Source organism: Liolophura sinensis, chromosome 1 (genome assembly GCF_032854445.1).
Source record: "Liolophura sinensis isolate JHLJ2023 chromosome 1, CUHK_Ljap_v2, whole genome shotgun sequence".
NCBI classification, from domain to species: Eukaryota; Metazoa; Mollusca; class Polyplacophora; order Chitonida; family Chitonidae; genus Liolophura; species Liolophura sinensis.
In genome coordinates, this window is record NC_088295.1 from 91132136 (window position 1) to 91150814 (window position 18679).

At 39.3% G+C, this 18679-nt stretch overlaps 1 protein-coding gene across 1 annotated transcript; it reads left to right on the plus strand.

Moving 5' to 3' along the window:
* The first annotated feature begins 1950 nt into the window (after positions 1-1950).
* Positions 1951-8784, plus strand: LOC135465560 (carbonic anhydrase 2-like). Its single transcript, XM_064742809.1, has 8 exons — positions 1951-2011; positions 5265-5288; positions 5672-5848; positions 6233-6384; positions 7068-7160; positions 7487-7553; positions 7759-7916; positions 8233-8784. Exons 1-8 carry the CDS (start codon positions 1951-1953, stop codon positions 8782-8784), a joined length of 1284 nt encoding a protein of 427 aa, XP_064598879.1.
* Positions 8785-18679: the final 9895 nt, after the last annotated feature.

Below are 18679 nucleotides of genomic sequence, written 5' to 3' on the forward strand. Positions count from 1 at the left end.
GTCTTTGTTATGGGGAAAACGCTGCTGAGCTAGAAGTCATGTTGCACTTTTGAAATTTGCTTTTGAAAAAAGCCCTGTTGTATGATGTCCACCGTTCGTTGTAGAATTTTCCTCGAACCTAATCTTCTTGCGATATCAAGGGTTCAGAGTCATCATCAAAACAATGAGAGATGTCTAACTGCTCCATTTGGATTGTATTGCTTTCATCAACGAATGATATATCCATTAAGAAATAATTTGCTTTAGGGTCTATTCAGTTAATGCATTTGTGGATGTATACAAGTATGCCCTTTGCATTTTAATGTAGTAGTTCAAAAGACTACATTTATGAAGTGGCAAAAAACTTATGTGATGACACTGTTCACAATATGGTCAGAAAGGCCACTCAAGTGTCCAGTGTTTTAAAAGCAATTTAGTAGGTTGTAAAAATTAGAAAAAAATTTATCTCGCTTAAAAAAGTATTTTGTCGGACATACACTTTATAATGCTATTTTTTCTGTTTTGTTTAACTTTAAAGTAAACATTTACACTCTGCAAATAGTAATACGGGATAATTGAATCCCTAATCTTAGTGTTTGGAGGAACTCTCAATTAAAGTTCTTGATGAAAGGTGAAGGAATCTTATCAAAGGTTTGCTCTCACATTGTAGTTTTCAGTCTTGTAGATTACAGGTAAGGAAATGACACGAACGTTTACTTACCTGAGCAAATCAACCTTATCTCACCGTAATAATGGGTGTAAATAAAAGAAATACACAGCTAGACGTACACTCTTTTGACAAACTGATATCAACCCAGCTGAAAAGTTTGTAATCCTTACATGTAAATGTACAACCCAGCTGAAAAGCTTGTAATCCTTACATGTAAATGTACAACCCATCTGAAAAATTTGTAATCCTTACATGTAAATGTACAACCCAGCTGAAAAGTCTGTAATCCTTACATGTAAATGTACAACCCAGCTGAAAAGTCTGTAATCCTTACATGTAAATGTACAACCCAGCTGAAAAGTTTGTAATCTTTACATGTAAATGTACAACTACAGCTGAATATTCAGCTGGTTTCAGTGGTCTGTTTTCTGTCTCATACACGAGATTATCTACAGTTATGGTTGCAAGTTTTGCGTTATTCGGGTGTGATGAAATCCTGTGTTCCCAAAACAGCGATTACAAATCATTTTGTCTTAACATAACGATTTTACCTTGTAAATGGAAATTGTTTGCAATAAACACAGTGATGCCTAGACAATGCAGACTTTCTGCACTAGATGTCAGCATGACTGATATAATGTGGACGAAAACAAAGAATGGACAAGGTAAAGCACTCAGTATTCCATCCCATAAGCGTCTGTATAACGTACGTATCCTAAACTTAAAATATTGCAGCAAGAAAGAGTAAGACGAATGTCTGGGGGGAAAATTAATCGCAGGTTGCAGCAGATAAGTTCTCGTAACACGTCTCATTGTCAGAAATCGGTACAAAAGGAACTACGAATGATGCAAATATTCTTCGAAAATAGTGTGTTATAAACGCCATATCGTGCGTATTCCTTTTCCGAACACCCATTATCTTTTAGATCATTGAGAATCTCTCTAGAGAGAGAGAGGGAATTCCTGAGAGAATATATATATATATATATATATATATATATATATATATATATATATATATATATATATATATATATACAACGCATTTATACCATATTTCTATATGTCATGATGCTCCAAGTTATTACATTTAATAATAGGTCTTATGAGATTGAGATCAAATTTTCAAATTTAGACTGTGTTATAAAAAGCTCAACGCATGCTTGTTTTCGTAATACGTAATCTCTGGGTCTGTATAAAAGTAGAGAGATTAGCGCTGTTCAGTGGATTTTGTGACCATCGGCGCATAGACTACGATATAACCTGCTGGAGACAGTTTTCTCCACATCTCTGGCTTCATGATGGTTGTTTTTCAGTTCCTGGCCCTAGCAAATCTTGTCGCTCTGTGTACGGCCGGCGCCGGTAAGTGCTCAGTCCCTTCCTCATAAATCGTTCTTTGACATTCATTTATATATGTACAGGTAGCAATTCTGACGGTACTTCCTCACAAGACCATGTGTGCGGCGTTACTCTATATTTTGATTATGGTACGCATTGTAATGCTGGCTTTATTATGAATGGTGATGCTTATACGAGTGTTTCTTACTAAAATATATATGTATGTATGTACATGCATGTATGTATGTACTTATGTATACATGTTTGTATGTATTCTCGGGGTTTTACGTCCTACTTAAAAATGTTTCAATCATTAGGTTTGTCTGGCACCGTCATCAGTAAACAGTAGTATATGTGGTATATTTATCATTAAACAGCAGTATATGTGGTATCGTCATTAGTAAACAGCAGTATACATGGTATCGTCATCAGTAAACAATAGTACATGTGGTATAGTTATCAGTAAACCGCAGTATAAAAGCAGTATATCTGTTACCGTCATTAGTAAACAGCAGTTAGCCTACATGTGGTATCGTCATCAGCAAAAGGTAGTATATGTGGTATCGTCATCAGTAAATAGCAGTATATGTGGTATCTTTATTAGTAAACAGCAGTATATCTGACAATTGTCATAAGTTAACAATAGTGCTATCTTTATCAGTATCAGTGCTTATCTTTATAAATGCAGTATATCGATTACCGTCATTAGTAAACAGCAGTAAACCTACATGTGGTATCGTCATCAGCAAACGGTAGTATATGTGGTATCGTCATCAGTAAATAGCAGTATATGTGATTTAGTCATCAGTAAACAGCAGTATGTGCGGCATCCTCATCAGTAAACAGCTCTTTATGTGGGGTTGTCATCATTAAACAGTAGTATATGTGGTATCGTCAACAGTAAACAGCAGTTTATATGCTATCTTTATCAGTGAACAGTAGAACATGGGGTATAATCACTAGTAAACAGTAGTATATGTGGTATTGTCATCATTGAACAGTAGTATTTGTGGTATCGTCATCGGTGAACAGCAGTTTATGCTCTACCTTCACCAGTAAACAGCAGTATATCGGGTATAATCATCAATGAACAGCAGGATATGTGGTATCGTTATTAGTAAACAGCAGGATATGTGGTATCGTCATCAGTAAACAGCAGTATATGTGGCATCGTCATCAGAAAACAGCAGTATATGTGGCATTGTCATCAGAAAACAGTAGTTTATGTGGTATCATCAGTAAGCAGGAATACATGTGGTATCTTAAACACTGTAGAAAGTCGTATTATGATTAATATTGTTTGAAATCTAGGTGAATTAAAAGCACAAGGTAAATTATTGTAGATTTTAAGGCCGTGTGAAATATAAAATAAATCTTAGCTTAAAGCAATGAGCTGAACATCTACGGGTGATAGAAAAAACAATAAATAAAACACATGGAGCGAAAAGCAAACTGCCGCGTACACAAAAACGTTCACGTGCGCTGATTAACATCACCACAACATTAAGAGCTTTTGCGAAAGTCAGAACATTATTTCAGCAGTTACATTAAATTCTTTTCATTTACTGCATTGATGGTTAATAAATTATTATATTTTTTATTATTATTTTTTCTCCTCTACGCACTATTTTATTTAGCAAATTTGTTACTTTTTCACTCAGATAGTTTTACACCACAATAATGAGGTAAAACTGCGAATGTATATGCGATGTACAATGCATTTAAGGCTCTGTATGTTTTTTTGTGTTTCTTGTATTATAAAATCTCTAATCTTAAACATCTCATTATTATTCATTTATTTGATTGGTATTTTGCGCCGTACTCAGGAATTTTACACTTATAAGACGGCGGCAACCATTATGGTGGGTGGGAATCGGGCAGAGCCCTCGGGAAACCCATGACCATCGGCAGGCTGCTTGCAGACCTTCCCTCGTACGGCCAGAGAGGAAGCCAGCATAAGCTAGACTTGAACTCACAGCGACCGCATGGGTGAGAGGCTTCCGGTTCATTACGCTGCGCTGGGTCATTATTCAACTGAGCCACGGATCCCCCCCCCCCCTCGTTGTTATAGTAGGTGTATTCAAATTGGGGACATCTCATGAAGTTTGTGTGAAGGTTTTCGGCGTCACTTTAATTCATTATTGCTCTGATTCATGATTTGGTATGAAAAAAAAATGTTAGGGAGAAAAAACCGGAATTTTCAGTTGTACAGTTTGCCCATTTAGAGAAAAGTTTATCTGTACTTCTTTAAAAAGTTCTTCGGATCGCCTTTTCATGCTGTACGTCTTTAATTACATTGTACTCCTGCACAAACCAGGATTCTGCGGGTGGAATAACCATCCCCGAGGCCTGGCCCCTTTGTACTGTTGTGATTGTATACTAATGTGATTGTATGTTAAATGTGATGACAACCCAGCGTTTTGAATAATTCTAAACGAGTGACGTCTAATATATTGCAATTAACATCATTGCATAGTTTTATATACCTAATCCTGCTTAAGCCATGTTTCCGGGCAAGGAGAGGGGTTGTAATTTGCTACTTTTAAGTATTAAGATGAACAGTTAGAATAAAAGCCTAACCATCATCAGTGTTCAGTGAATCAGGGAAAACTATTATAGGTATCTTAGTTGTACTTAGAATGCTCTGATCATATATGCCACCAAGAGTGTTATATTCATTGTAAATTTTGGTGAGAAGGCGTTTGATGTTTATACGCTATGTGTTACACCCCGGAGAATAAAAAAATTATCTTAACTCCGTAGCAAAAGACCGAGTTCAAAAGAACTCGGTATGCCGAACTCAAGAATATTTCACTTCTACAACGGCGGCCAGCCCTATGGTGGGAGGAAATCAGGCACAGCCCAGGGGAAATCCACGAAAATCAGGTTGCTTGCAGACCTTCCCACGTACGTCCGAACGTTACGCTGCGCTACTTTAGTAAAGAATAACATGGTTCTAATCCACATGTTTAATACTTAGGAAGTACAAGTATATGGTTCTAATCCACATGTTTAATACTTAGGAAGTACAAGTATGTGGTTCTAATCCGCATGTTTAATACTTAGGAAGTACAAGTATATGGTTCTAATCCACATGTTTAATACTTAGGAAGTACAAGTATGTGGTTCTAATCCACATGTTTAATACTTAGAAAGTACAAGTATATGGTTCCACCCCATATCACTCCAGTGACGACGTCATTGTTTTTTTACTACATGTAGTCAATGTGAGGTTATAATTTTGAATAGTTCGGTTCTTTTTATCTTCTTTTTCCAGGAAACGGTTTTCGATGGTCTGAAGGTAAGCATCTTCCCTACTTAAAACATCTCCTTATTCATTATACACTTACTTACAACACCTCCTTAATCATTATACACTTACTTACAACACCGCCTTGATCATTTTACACTTACCTACATCTCGTTAATACACCATACGGGAACTAGACTGATTACTGTTTACCAGTATTGAATATGCAGTAGTCCAATCAATGGTTTGTATGTATATATGCAATGGGACATTCATTTATGAGGGCAAAGGTAATCTAGTTAAGAAACGAAGGTAATTGATGGAAAAGTTCAACTACTGAGTACAAAAAATCCACAAATGATGTATACAAGCTGTTCCAAACAATACCAAACTTAAAAACACAAATTTTTTTTCACCAAATATACACCAAACAGCTTCGGATCCGAGCACATGGGCCGACGAGTTCAGGTTCTGTGGGGGCCTAAACCAGTCCCCTGTGGACATCTGTACAGACGATGTTGTGCCCAACCCCACCCTGAATAACTTAGTCTACATCAACTTTGACAAAGAGACCAAGGAAGAGCTGACACTACTGAACACAGGCGAGCAAGGTACGTTCCCCGTTCAAGGATGACGTGAAATTTTTCCCACTTTCCTTCAAAAGATTAGTTTTATAAAGACTGCAAACAAGGTGCCTGCCTATTTCGCTCAGCACTTGATGTTTTTTTTATGTGGAAAGTTCGAGCATGTACTGAGGCTTAGTAACACAATGAGGAAATTATTCTTGATCCGAAAAGTTGTCAAGTGACTTACAAGTACGCTAGGAGTAATGCTGCAATGTATAGTAAATACTTACATACAGCCTAACATAAAATGTTAATGCATTTTAACATTGCTAATTATTTAGTCAGACAAGTAATGTAAAGGTTGTGATGCAAAACAACTGGCATCCAGTACATAAGATTCACACGCCAAAACTGTGTTACGTATTTCAGTTCAACTCAGAGGATTTAACAAGGCGCTGTCCATCAAAGAAGGCGGGTTACCAGCTAAACGTTATGTTCTAGAGCAACTCCACTTCCACGTAGGTGCCGAGGATGGTAGAGGCTCAGAACACGACGTCAACGGGGAATTTTTTGAGGTTGAGGTAAAGTCTTACTTACAGTTTAATCAGGAGCATTGGGGATGGTTTTGTTAAATCCTACTCACACGCAGAGCGCACAGGAGGATTGGGTGAATTTCGTATGTATATTCAATACAGTGCTGGTGTAAATTCCAGGAAGTAACCTTTACAACCAGCTCTACACCACTTTCACTCAAAAAACATTTTCTGTCGGAACTGCTAAATGACCCGTTCTCTCTCTCTCTCTCTCTCTCTCTCTCTCTCTCTCTCTCTCTCCCTCTCTCTCTCTCAGACCATACCGAACAAATTGATAAGCGTTATATCACAGTGCAAACACAAAGTCATCGGTGTATAGGCTGGATAACTCGAATATGTTAATACAGATAGATGGAATACAACATGATGTGCTCCAGCTAACGACGTCGACTATAACGTCTGGTTATCACGCATAAAACAACGTCTAAATGGAGGTCAGTTAAAGGTGCTTTTGGGAAAAAAATGACTTAGAAAGTCAGCAAGTGTTGTGATCTACGAACACTGGTATTAATTATGTTGTGAACCCACATCAGGCCTACGAAAATTCCAGATGCAGGTGCATACGGGTCCTTCAGTAATATAGGTAGTTTTCCGTGAGGTTACCCTTACGTATAGCGATTTACAGAATCAAAATTGTGCTGATTTCAGAGAAGTTTATGATTTTGTTACAGATGCACCTGGTGTTTTATTCTACCGACTATGAGAGCTTTGATGCTGCCCAGAACAGGCCCCAAGGTTTAGCCGTTATTGCCGTCTTATTTGAGGTCAGTTTACACGAAGTTCTGACGAATAAGATAAGTTTTGTCTGCACATTTATTAAGAACTTATTAGGAATATACCAAGTTCATATAACATTGTTTATCTTAATTCCATCTTAAAGGAACGTTCACTGGACGAGACTGAGGTAGAAAATAAATGTATCTCGCATTCTTTAATATCAGAGATTGGAAATCAGTTTGATCAAAACCACTGGGCAGTTGGCCCATTCAGAGATGTTTAATTTTCTGAAATACTACTTAATCATTACCTTACCTTGCAGACATTTTAAATTGTCAGCATCTATATCTGTATCATTCAATGTTTTGTGTAGGTCGGCGATGACGACAACGACGGTTTGGAGCCTATAATAAAGCAACTATGTAACATCCGAGAACCAGGTAATAATCAGACAAAATGATGAATTCGATTGCTGAGAATATGTATTCTTAGTAGTCAGTTTATAGGCAATACGTTGACTTAATTGTTTTTGTTTCTGTGCATTTAATTAAATACTGAATAAGAACGTCGAGTCTGTTGATTTCCCTTAGTATAAGAAACACTTTTGGAAACATAATCGTACGTGTTTTAAATGCTCTGCGTTAGGTACCAATACTACTATTGAACCGATCAAGGTCAGGAATCTACTGCCGGATGATATCAGCCGCTGGTACAGATATCGGGGCAGTCTAACCACCCCACCGTGTTTCCAGAGTGTCATATGGACCATCTACAAGGATCTGGCTAAGATATCAAAGGAACAGGTAAGCTGAAGTGTCATATGGACCATCTGCCAGTCCCTGGCTAAGATGTCAAAGAAACAAGTAAGGACCTGGCTAAGATATCAAACAACTAGGTTAGCTAGAGTGTCATCTGGACCATCTACATGGACCTGATCAAGTTATCAGAGGGACAGGTGCCATGGATATTATGCCAGGCGCGGGATGCGACTGGTTGGTAAGACGAGCCCCTGATGGCAAATACAGGCTGGGTACATGCCTGTTTAATTGTATTAGTTAGAACATGACACCAATGTGTCTGTACATTTATGTGAAGTTGTCTTGCTTGTCTCGTTTTCAGTTACGTACGTTTCGGAATAATGTGCTTTCGGAAGAAGGTGGACCTCTTGTTGATAATTTCCGGCCTACTCAGCCTTTGAACGGTCGCCTGATAGAAAAAAACACAAGAGACTGTTCCCCGGTACATTGTGAAGACAACGGCTACGGGGATAACGGCAATGGGAAAAATGGTAATGGAAAGAACGGGAACAACGGGAACGGGAACAACGGGAACAACGGAAACGGAAGGGGATACGGATATAACGGACGTGCTAGCTGTAAAGATCGGAAACGAAACGATGAAAACGAATGCTGGGATAACTCTGATTGTTATTGCGACCGAGACCGAAATGGCAATGGAAATGGTAATGGCAATGGCAATGGTAATGGCAACGGCAATGGAAACGGAAATGGCAACGGCAATGGTAATGACAACGGCAACGGCAATGGAAACGGAAATGGCAACGGCAACGGCAACGGCAACGGAAATGGCAATGGAAATGGCAACGGTAATGGTAATGGCAACGGCAATGGAAATGGCAATGGCAATGGAAACGGAAATGGCCATAAATAAATCCAGTCCTTTTTGATTTCATGATATGTTTGCTGGATAACTGCTTTGCAACAATAAACCTAACCGTCTTGCCTAACTGTTTCACTATTGCTAGAATAATGAACGACTGGCACAAAGAACCAGCTGCTTGTACCTGAAAACAGCTTCCAATCGGATCTACTGTAATGTTGTGTTTCCACGGACACGGGATTTCGTTTTCGATTACTCGTTAATTCTTCTAAGAAAGGGACACACACACACTACGCTGGAGTGCTTCCACGGAATCGGTGGGATTTTGTAACGCACACGTTAACGTAAAGGTAATAGAACTGGCGGCGTAGTAGAATCGCAGATACCAACGCATGGGGCGTGGAAAGCTGTAATTGAAGCGTAAAGTAATTGCATAAAGTAACACAATCCCAAACGCAGTCGCATGTCCGCGGAAACACAGTCTAAGATTTTTGGCACCAATTAAACAATTTTATGTATTTGAAAATAAAACATAATTTCACACTGGTACTATCTTCTTCTTTGATCTATGTTACAGACTTGCACATTCAAGCTCAAGGAAAATAGGCATGCCATATGTACTCTTGGTAGTGCATGAATATACACCGTGTGTGCAGATTGCAAAAAGAAAAACAAAAGGAGAAAAGCACGCAACTGTAAGGTTACAAGGTTACACCTGACATTACTTGGGGACATAGAATCAATCCTGGGTCGTGTCACACCTAAGACCTTAAAAGAGGAACTGGTAACTTCTTCACTTGGCATTCGGCATGAAAGGGATAGTGCAACGACTGGTATATGGTATTAGTATAGTAGCTCGAGCGGGTTGGCTTACTTGCCTTCGGTAAGCCGTCTCAATGAAGCAGCACTAGATAAAAGAGCGGTAGAAATCCGTCCTGCAACAAGGAGGCACATTACATGCACTCTAAAAATTCCTTCGGTATCATATGACTGAAAAGTTGTTAAGTACGACGTTAAACCGAAGCACTCACTCACTCACTTACTTGGAAACTCTTCGGTGGCCTAATGGTTTGAACGTTCGCCTCGAATTCGGGAGACTTGGGATGAAATCGGGCGTCGGGTCATACCAAAAACTTTAAAAAAGCACTTGTTGCTGTCTCCCTTAGCCTTCACCACTGAAACGTCCAAGGAAACAGAACTGGTTGATCCGGTATCAGCATAACGTCACTGGGTTGTGTGTCATTTCTGCTGTCTTCGACATGATACTTCAGTGGCGGCAAGACTTTGGGGACATGGACTCGTCCTACCACAAAGAGGCACAGTACATGTATATGTACACACACCTTATGACTGCGTTTTCATATCAATGAAAATTTGTTAAGTGCGACATAAAACTTCAAGCATACATACATTATTTGGGTGAAGTTTAAACTGTAAAAACTCGTACTGTTTTACAGCATAAAGTGCTGGCAACATTGTGACCAGTAAATTTAACTGTATATTTCAGCGCCCCTTGTTCGCCTTGTCACTTTAGATGTCAACTGCAAATTACCAGTAAAACCTAGTGAAAATGATCAGAGGTTCACAGCACATTTGAAAGCAAAAATATATTGGTTACAGATGAGGATTTGCAGTATGCTTGTCTGCAATAATACAGTGCTTTATTATAAATGTATACTAAATATCATGCAAAGTTATATTAATTGCCACTGAAGAATTACGAGGTCTCTAGATGTAAAGTAAATCTATGCCTCGACATTTATAGATATTTATATTATAGTCGTCAACCAAGATGAACGTTGAAGGTGAATAAGCGTAAGGCCTATTCCCAAGGCAAGGTTTAAAACAAACTACCATAAGAACAAAGTATATAATGTACGAAAATAGGACGGAATTATGCAAACAGAAGCAGTTATCAGTTTTCATTGATGTTGGGAGAAGCAAGACATGTTCTAGTTGACTGAGTGAAATCAGTATTCAAATTATCCCTCACCAATTATGGCAGGTTCCATACAGTACTAGTGTGCAGTAGTCCCTCACCAATTATGGCAGGTTCCATACAGCACTAGTGTGCAGAAGTCCCTCACCAATTATGGCAGGTTTCATACAGCACTAATGTGCAATAGTCATTCGCAAATAATGGCAGGCTCCATACAGCACTAGTGTGCAGTAGTCCCTCACCAATTATGGCAGGTTCCATACAGCACTAGTGTGCAATAGTCCCTTACCAATTATGGCAGGCTCCATACAGCACTAGTGTGCCATAGTCCCTCACCAATTATGGCAGGTTCCATACAGCACTAGTGTGCAGTAATCCCTCACCAATTATGGCAGGTTCCACACAGCACTAGTGTGCAGTAGTCCCTCACCAAGTATAGCAGGTTCCATACAGCACTAGTGTGCAATAGTCCCACACCAATTATGGCTGGTTCCATACAGCACTAGTGTGCAGTAATCCCTCACCAATCATGGCAGGTTCCATACAGCACTAGTTTGCAATAGTCCCTCACCAATTATGGCAGGTTCCATACAGTACTAGTGTGCAGTAGTCCCTCACCAATTATGGCAGGTTACATACAGCATTAGTGTGCAGTATTCCCAAGCCAATTATGTCAAGTTACATACAGCATTAGTGTGCGATAGTCTCTCACCAATTATGGCAGGTTCCATACAGCACTAGTGTGCGATAGTCCCTCAGCAATTATTGCAGGTTTCAGTCTTTATGGCAGGCCAGCCTTACATTTATAGCCATTAATACTGTAATTTCAGCAGTAAGTATTCCATGAATAAAAGTTCATTGGAAGATCTGGAACGACTGTAAATCTACAACAAAACTGACGGCAATTTAGTGACCAGTACTTTCCACTGTGTACGCATATGTACAGCTGCCTAAACGCCTTATATTACTGGAGATTAACAGCATGGCAATTTGTATGTTTGTAAACAATACACACAAGTAGCAACTTCATGTGAAAAGTATCCGATATAACTAGAATGACTGATTGGTGTTCATGCCGTACCAGGATTACTTCATTCAAAAAATTAGACGGCAGTATTTGAAGGCGGAAAATGGACACAGTCCAGAGGAAATCCACGGACCTTGATAAACTGACAGATTTTCCATGACCTCGCATTGTAAAGCCGCGAACAGGCCATATTTAAACTTTTCACTTCTTTGGAAAGAGGCTAGAATTATCTTAAAGCTCATCAAGAAATTTAACGAGAAAGTCTTACAACAGAAGATAAAGGTGATATATAACAAAAATTTTAATTATTGGTCACACAAATGCGTAAACACAGGTAAACGTTTTTGTAACAATCTGCGACAAGTGAACTTTTCAAACAAAATTATACAAAAAAAGAAATTAGGTAAAAGTGCACTGCATCTTTCATAGCAGTACCTGTAATTACAAGTTGTCAGAACAGAATAAACCATGAATATGCACATAAGAATAAAGTTCAGACATGTATAAAGGATACCATTCAAAATGCTAAAAATATCTCTCAGCTGAACACCAGCCAGGACATTAAAAATATACCCACACACATAGGTAAGCCAGTCCGCTCATGTTGAATGCATTGAAAATCTGAGTCCTTAATTAAAACAATTTAAAGACCGATTTTATATGGCATTGTTGCTGACATTGTGATGTTATCATATTATTTGTATATCTCACAATGTGTCTCGGCATCTGCGATGTACAGAAGCATGCGGTTGCTGCAAAGAGTAAGCTGAGATTTGTCTTGTGGTTGAATGCACAAATCCTTTTCGTGACACTGTGTGTCTCTCACAATATGTTGAAGTGGGCTGTGGCGTGGTGTATAAAGGCGCTTCCCTTTAAAATTCTGGATCATGGGGTGCCGGTTCGAAACCCGTCTTGGACTATGAATTTGCAGATTCTAGTTTTGTACCACTCAGGTTTCCTCAACTTATGATACTGAGAACCATCGGAAAAAATCTGCTGTCATTTTGTTAATGGGAAGGTAGGCCCACTGGTATTTATTTTACTGACATTTTCGCGATTCTCTGGTTCGGGGATCACAAACTGTTCTCAGTTTACGCTTGCTACATGATGCTCACTCTGCTAGCCCTTTAAATTAGAATCTTAATACCAAAAAAAAAATCTTTCAATACAGGTGTAAAGACCTGTATATGATATAGTCACTGCGGGGCACTCGGTGTGCTGACCGTACAGAAATGAGAGTGAAGTATGACCAATGGCGTACATGTACATAGCTGGTAGTTGCCATTGCAAGTGATCTACATTGGATGCGGTTACTAACACGTACACAGATGGTAGTCAGTTTTATAAATGGCTCACTCTCGGTACGGTGACGGTGCATGTACACAAATTGTAGTGGGTATTACAAATGAGTCGCTATCAGTACATTTACGATACATGCATGTAAATGATAGTCGGGATTACAAATGAGTCACTATCGATACGGTTACGATACATGCAAACAAATGGTAGTCGGTATTACATATGGGTCACACTCCACACGGCCACGGTTCATGTACACAAATGGTTGTCGGTATTACAAATGGGTCACACTCGAAACGGTTACCGAACATGTTCAAAGATAGTAGTCTGTATTACAAATGGTTCACACTCGATACGGTTATCGAACATGTAAATAGATGATAGTGAGTATTGCACATGGGTCAATATCGATACGGTTACAATACATGTACAAATATGGCAGTTGGTATTACAAGTGGGTCACACTAGATACGATTACTATTGATCAGCATGGCAGTCTGTGTTGCCTTTGACTCATACCGCTTTCTATCTTAACTTAACATTTTGAAGGTCTGAAAGCGAAGCGGGCAGAGCTCTATGATGGCATTTCTATGGTACTTAAAATTGTCCAATGGCAGTTGGTATTACAAATGGGTCACTCTCGATACGGTTATAATACATGTACATAGATTTAGTCGGTATTACAGTGGGTCACTCTCGATACGGTTACGATACGTGTACAAAAATGGTAGGCCGCATTGCAAATGGGTCACTCTCGATACGGTTACGATACATGTAGACAAATGGTATTCGATGCATTTACACAAACGATGGTCGGTATTGCAAATGGGTCTTTCTCGGTACTGTTATTGTTCATGTACACAAATTGTGGTCCGTATTAGAAATGGGTCATTCTCGATACGGTTATCGTTCATATACACAAATTGTTGTATGTACTACAAAGGGGTCGCTCTCGATACGGTTACGATACATGTACACAATTGGTAGTCGGTATTGCAAATGGGTCGCACTCGATTCGGTTACGATACATATACACAAAAGGTAGACAGTATTACAAATGGGTCACTCTCGATACGGCTACCATACTTGTACATATATGGTAGTAGGTATTACAAATGGTTCACACTCCATACGGTTACCGAACATATACATCGATGGTAGTGGGTATTGCAAAATGGATCACTATCGAAACGGTTACCGAACATGTACAAATATGGCAGTGGATATTGCAAATGGGTCACTATCGATATGCTGACGATACATGTACATAGATGGTAGTCAGTATTCCAAATGGTTCACACTGAATATGGTTACCGAACATGTACATAAATGGCAGTCGGTATTACAAATGGTTCACACTCGATACGGTGACGATATAGGTAAAAATATGGTAGACGGTATTACAAATGGTTGACACTCGATACGGTGATGACACATTTACATAGATGGCAGTCGGTATTACAAATGGTTCACACTCCACACGGTTACCGAACATGTACAAAGATTGTAGTCGGTATTACAAATGGTTCACACTCAACACGGTTACCGAACATGTAAATAGACGGTAGTGGGTATTGCACATGGGTCAATATCGATACGATTACAATATATGTACAAATATGGCAGTTGGTATTAAAAATGGGTCACACTAGATACGATTGCCATTGATCAACATGGCAGTCTGTGTTGCCAATGACTCATACCGCTTACTCCCTTAACTCAACATTTCGAGGGTCTGAAAGCGAAGCGGGCAGAGCTCTGTGATGGCATTTCTATGGTACTTAAAATTGTCTGAAGTAGTTCCAGCTTTAGAGTTATCTGCTTCTCTGCGTTTTTAGCATCTCCGCAGGGCATCGTTATTGTGAAGCACAATACTTAGTTCATAAAATACAGCTCAAACAATGTTTTTTTTTACAATAAAATTTTAGTGTTGACTGTTTCTCTGATCTGGAGACAACATAATGTTGCGCACAATAATTAGTTACACTAGGCAACATAATATTACTCCGAGTAATGATTTCCACTATGCAGCGTAATGTTACGCCCAGTGCTGATTTACACCAGGCGACATATTGTTACGCCAAGTAATGATCTGCGCTTGGTGACAAATTGTTACCCTGAGTGATGATTTGAACTGGGCGACATAATGTTACGCCGAGTGATGATTTGCACCAGGCGACACAATGTTACGCCGAGTGATACTTTGCACATAATGGTACGTCGAGTGATAATTTGCACTAAACAACATAATGTTACACTAAGTGATGATTTGCACTTGGCGACACAAAGTTACGCCGAGTTGAAGATTTACAATGGGCAAAATAATGTTGCGCCTAGTTATGATTTCCACTAGGCGACATAATGCTAGATTACAGGGTTGTGAACAGTTATAATGCGGAAAACAGTTGTAAATTGTTGCTCTATAATGTTGTAAATGTTTCCGTTCTGCATCGAAAATGTTATATCCAACATTATGAAATCGTTTTGAGTACAGTTACCGTATATACATGGTGGTAGGTTAGCATTGTGAAGGACTTAAACATGACGCACTTAACATACACAAGGGGTAGTCCGTACACTCAGTACAGTCAGCGTACACAGATGGTAGTCCATATTACGAAAGAATTGCACTCAATACAGTCAGCGTAAACAGAGGATAGTCAGTATTACAAAAGACTTACACTCAATACAGTCAGCGTACAGGGATGGTAGTCTGTATTACAAAAGACTTACACTAAATACAGTTAGCGTACACAGATGGTGGTCAGTATTACGAAAGATTTACACTCAATACAGTCAGCGTACACAGATGGTAGTCAGTATTACAAAGGAATCACACTCAATACAGTAAACATACACATCTGGTACTCCGTATTACGAAGGACTAACACTCAATACAGTTAGCGTACACAGACTGTAGTCAGTATTACGAAGGACTTACACTCAATACAGTCAGCCTACACAGATGGAAGTCAGTATTTCGAAGGATTTGCACTCGATACAGTCAGCGTACACATATTGGAAGTCAGTATTACGAAGGACTTACATTCAATACAGTCAGCGTACAGATGGTAGTCAGTATTACCAAGGACCTGCATTCAATACCGTCATCATACACAGAAGTTAGTCAGCATTGAGAAGCACTTACACTAAATACAGTAAAGATACGGAAATGGTCATCAGTATTACGTAAGACTTACACTCGGTACAATCAGCGTACACAGATGGTAGTCAGTATTACGTAAGACGTACACTCGATACAGTCAACATACGCAAATGGTAGTCAGTATTACAAATGATTTACACTCAATATTGTCAACGTACACAGATGGTAGTCAGTATTACGAAAGACTTACACTCGATACCGTCAGCATACACAGACGGCGGTAAGCATTAGGAAGAGCTTACACTCGATACATTCAGCGTACACAGATGGTAGTCAGTATTACGAAGGTTTTTCACCGGGCGACACAATGTTACGCCGAGTGAAACTTTGCCCAAGGCAACATAATGTTACGCTGAGTAATGATTTGAGCTAGGCAACATAAGGTTACACCGACTGATGATTTGGACTAGGCGACACAATGTTACGCCGAGTGATGATTTACAATGGGCAACATAATGTTGCGCCTAGTCATAATTTCTACTAGGCGACATAATGTTGTGTCTAGTGATGATTTACACCAGGCAACACATTGTTACGCTGAGTGATACTTTGCCATAGGCAACATAATGTTATGCCGAGTAATGTTTTGAACTAGACAACATAATGTTACACCGAGTGATGATTTGCACTAGGCGAAACAATGTTACGCCGAGTGATGATTTACAATGGGCAACATAATGTTGCGCCTAGTCATGATTTCCACTAGGCGACATAAAGCTAGATTATAGGGTTGTAAACAGTTATAATACGGAAAACAGTTGTAACGTTTTACAAATTGTTGTTCTATAACGTAGTAAATGTTTCCGTTCGGCATCGAAAATGTTATATCCAACATCATGATATGTTTTCGACAGAGTACAGTAAAAGTATATACATGGTGGTAAAGTTAGTATTGTGATGGACTTATACATTACACGGTTAACATACACAAGTGGTAGTCCGTACACTCAATACAGTCAGCGTACACAGATGGTTGTCCGTATTACGAAAGAATTGCACTCAATACGGTCAGCGTAAACAGAGAATAGTCAGTATTACGGAGGACTTACACTCAATACAGTCAGCGTACACAGATGGAAGTCAGCATTACGAATCTCTGATTCGTTCTGGTGACTGGACGTACACGGTAGTCAATTTTACGAAGGCCTAAAGCTTAGTAGAGTCGTCTTACACATTGGGCTACAAATATTAACAAGGACTCAACAGCCATCATTTTAGAAGTTGAGGTACTAATATTTTCAACGTCAGCGCCTCTTGCACTTCAACTGAAATGTATCTGATGGTCATCTGGAAAGCACTAATTCGCGGTGCAGCGCTATGGGAGGTTTTCATTTTCGTTTCTAATGTAATTACGCCACTTCAATAGAAAAATGCAAACACTAGCCATACTGTTTTCGGAGTCAAAAGGAGTGTCAAGAGGCACTTCTTTATCCACAGTAGGTGTAGAATGACAAGGAACAAAGCTCGCCAATAGCAATCCACGAAAGATCATATACTTAACCAAATATATAAAAAATGTTCTTTTAAGTTCTTTTTTCAGATGTTGTCGCACTTTTGTTTGTTGATCTGTGCTCCTATGAGCACGGATATTGTCTGGAAGTGTGGTTCTCCACAAGTGTTACCGACAAGGCATAAGTTCAAGAGCGGACGAGTACAATTTATATTGTCAGCTTGCTCCTTCGACGTTATACATGTAGGTGGATTGTGGTTTTGTATTTCTACACAGTTAATCAAAACTGGTCTTGCACAACTTTGCCCACCGTCCTGACAACACATCGCTAGTTTTGTATTATTTAGATTATTATCATTTCGTCAGCTGTTAGACCCTTTCTGCAATCTGCTTAGTAAGTTTAATTTAGTAAGTAACTATTCCACACACACACACGCTGCCTGTCGGTTATTGGTTGAATTGAACCGGACAGTCTCTGTGAAACATCATGTGTCCCAATCTGAGTAAACATTAGGACACAGGGCCGATAATCAAGCCTCATAACACCAGACAGATGACCAAACCTCAGGATACAAGAGAGATGACCTAACCTCAAGACACCAGACAGATGATCAAACCTCAGGACACCAGGCCTTTGACCAAACCAATCCTGTGAGTAATGGATTCGAACGCTTGACCTCGTTTCGTACGGTGAATACTCAGACGAATGCGTGTCAGACAGAGGCTCTAACAGCATATCGACTGCTCACCATGAAGCTGCCTCCAGTTTCGCAAAAACGAAACTTGTTTCTCGCAGTTTTTGCTTGACAAGTGATTTCTACAAACGGCAATGGCTATCTGTCTTCATGAAAGCACAGTCATGCATAAGGCGACCTGCTGCAGGTGTGTTCGATGTTCACAAGTAATATATGGAAGTCAAGTATGACACGCATGCGTACTCTAGGTAATGCAATTACAACAACATGTTATCTGGTGTGAATGAATGTCAAAGATCACTCCCTATCAAAATGAACGTGTTTAGTGTGCTTATTGGTCCCTATTAAAACATGCACAGTGTTTGTTTGA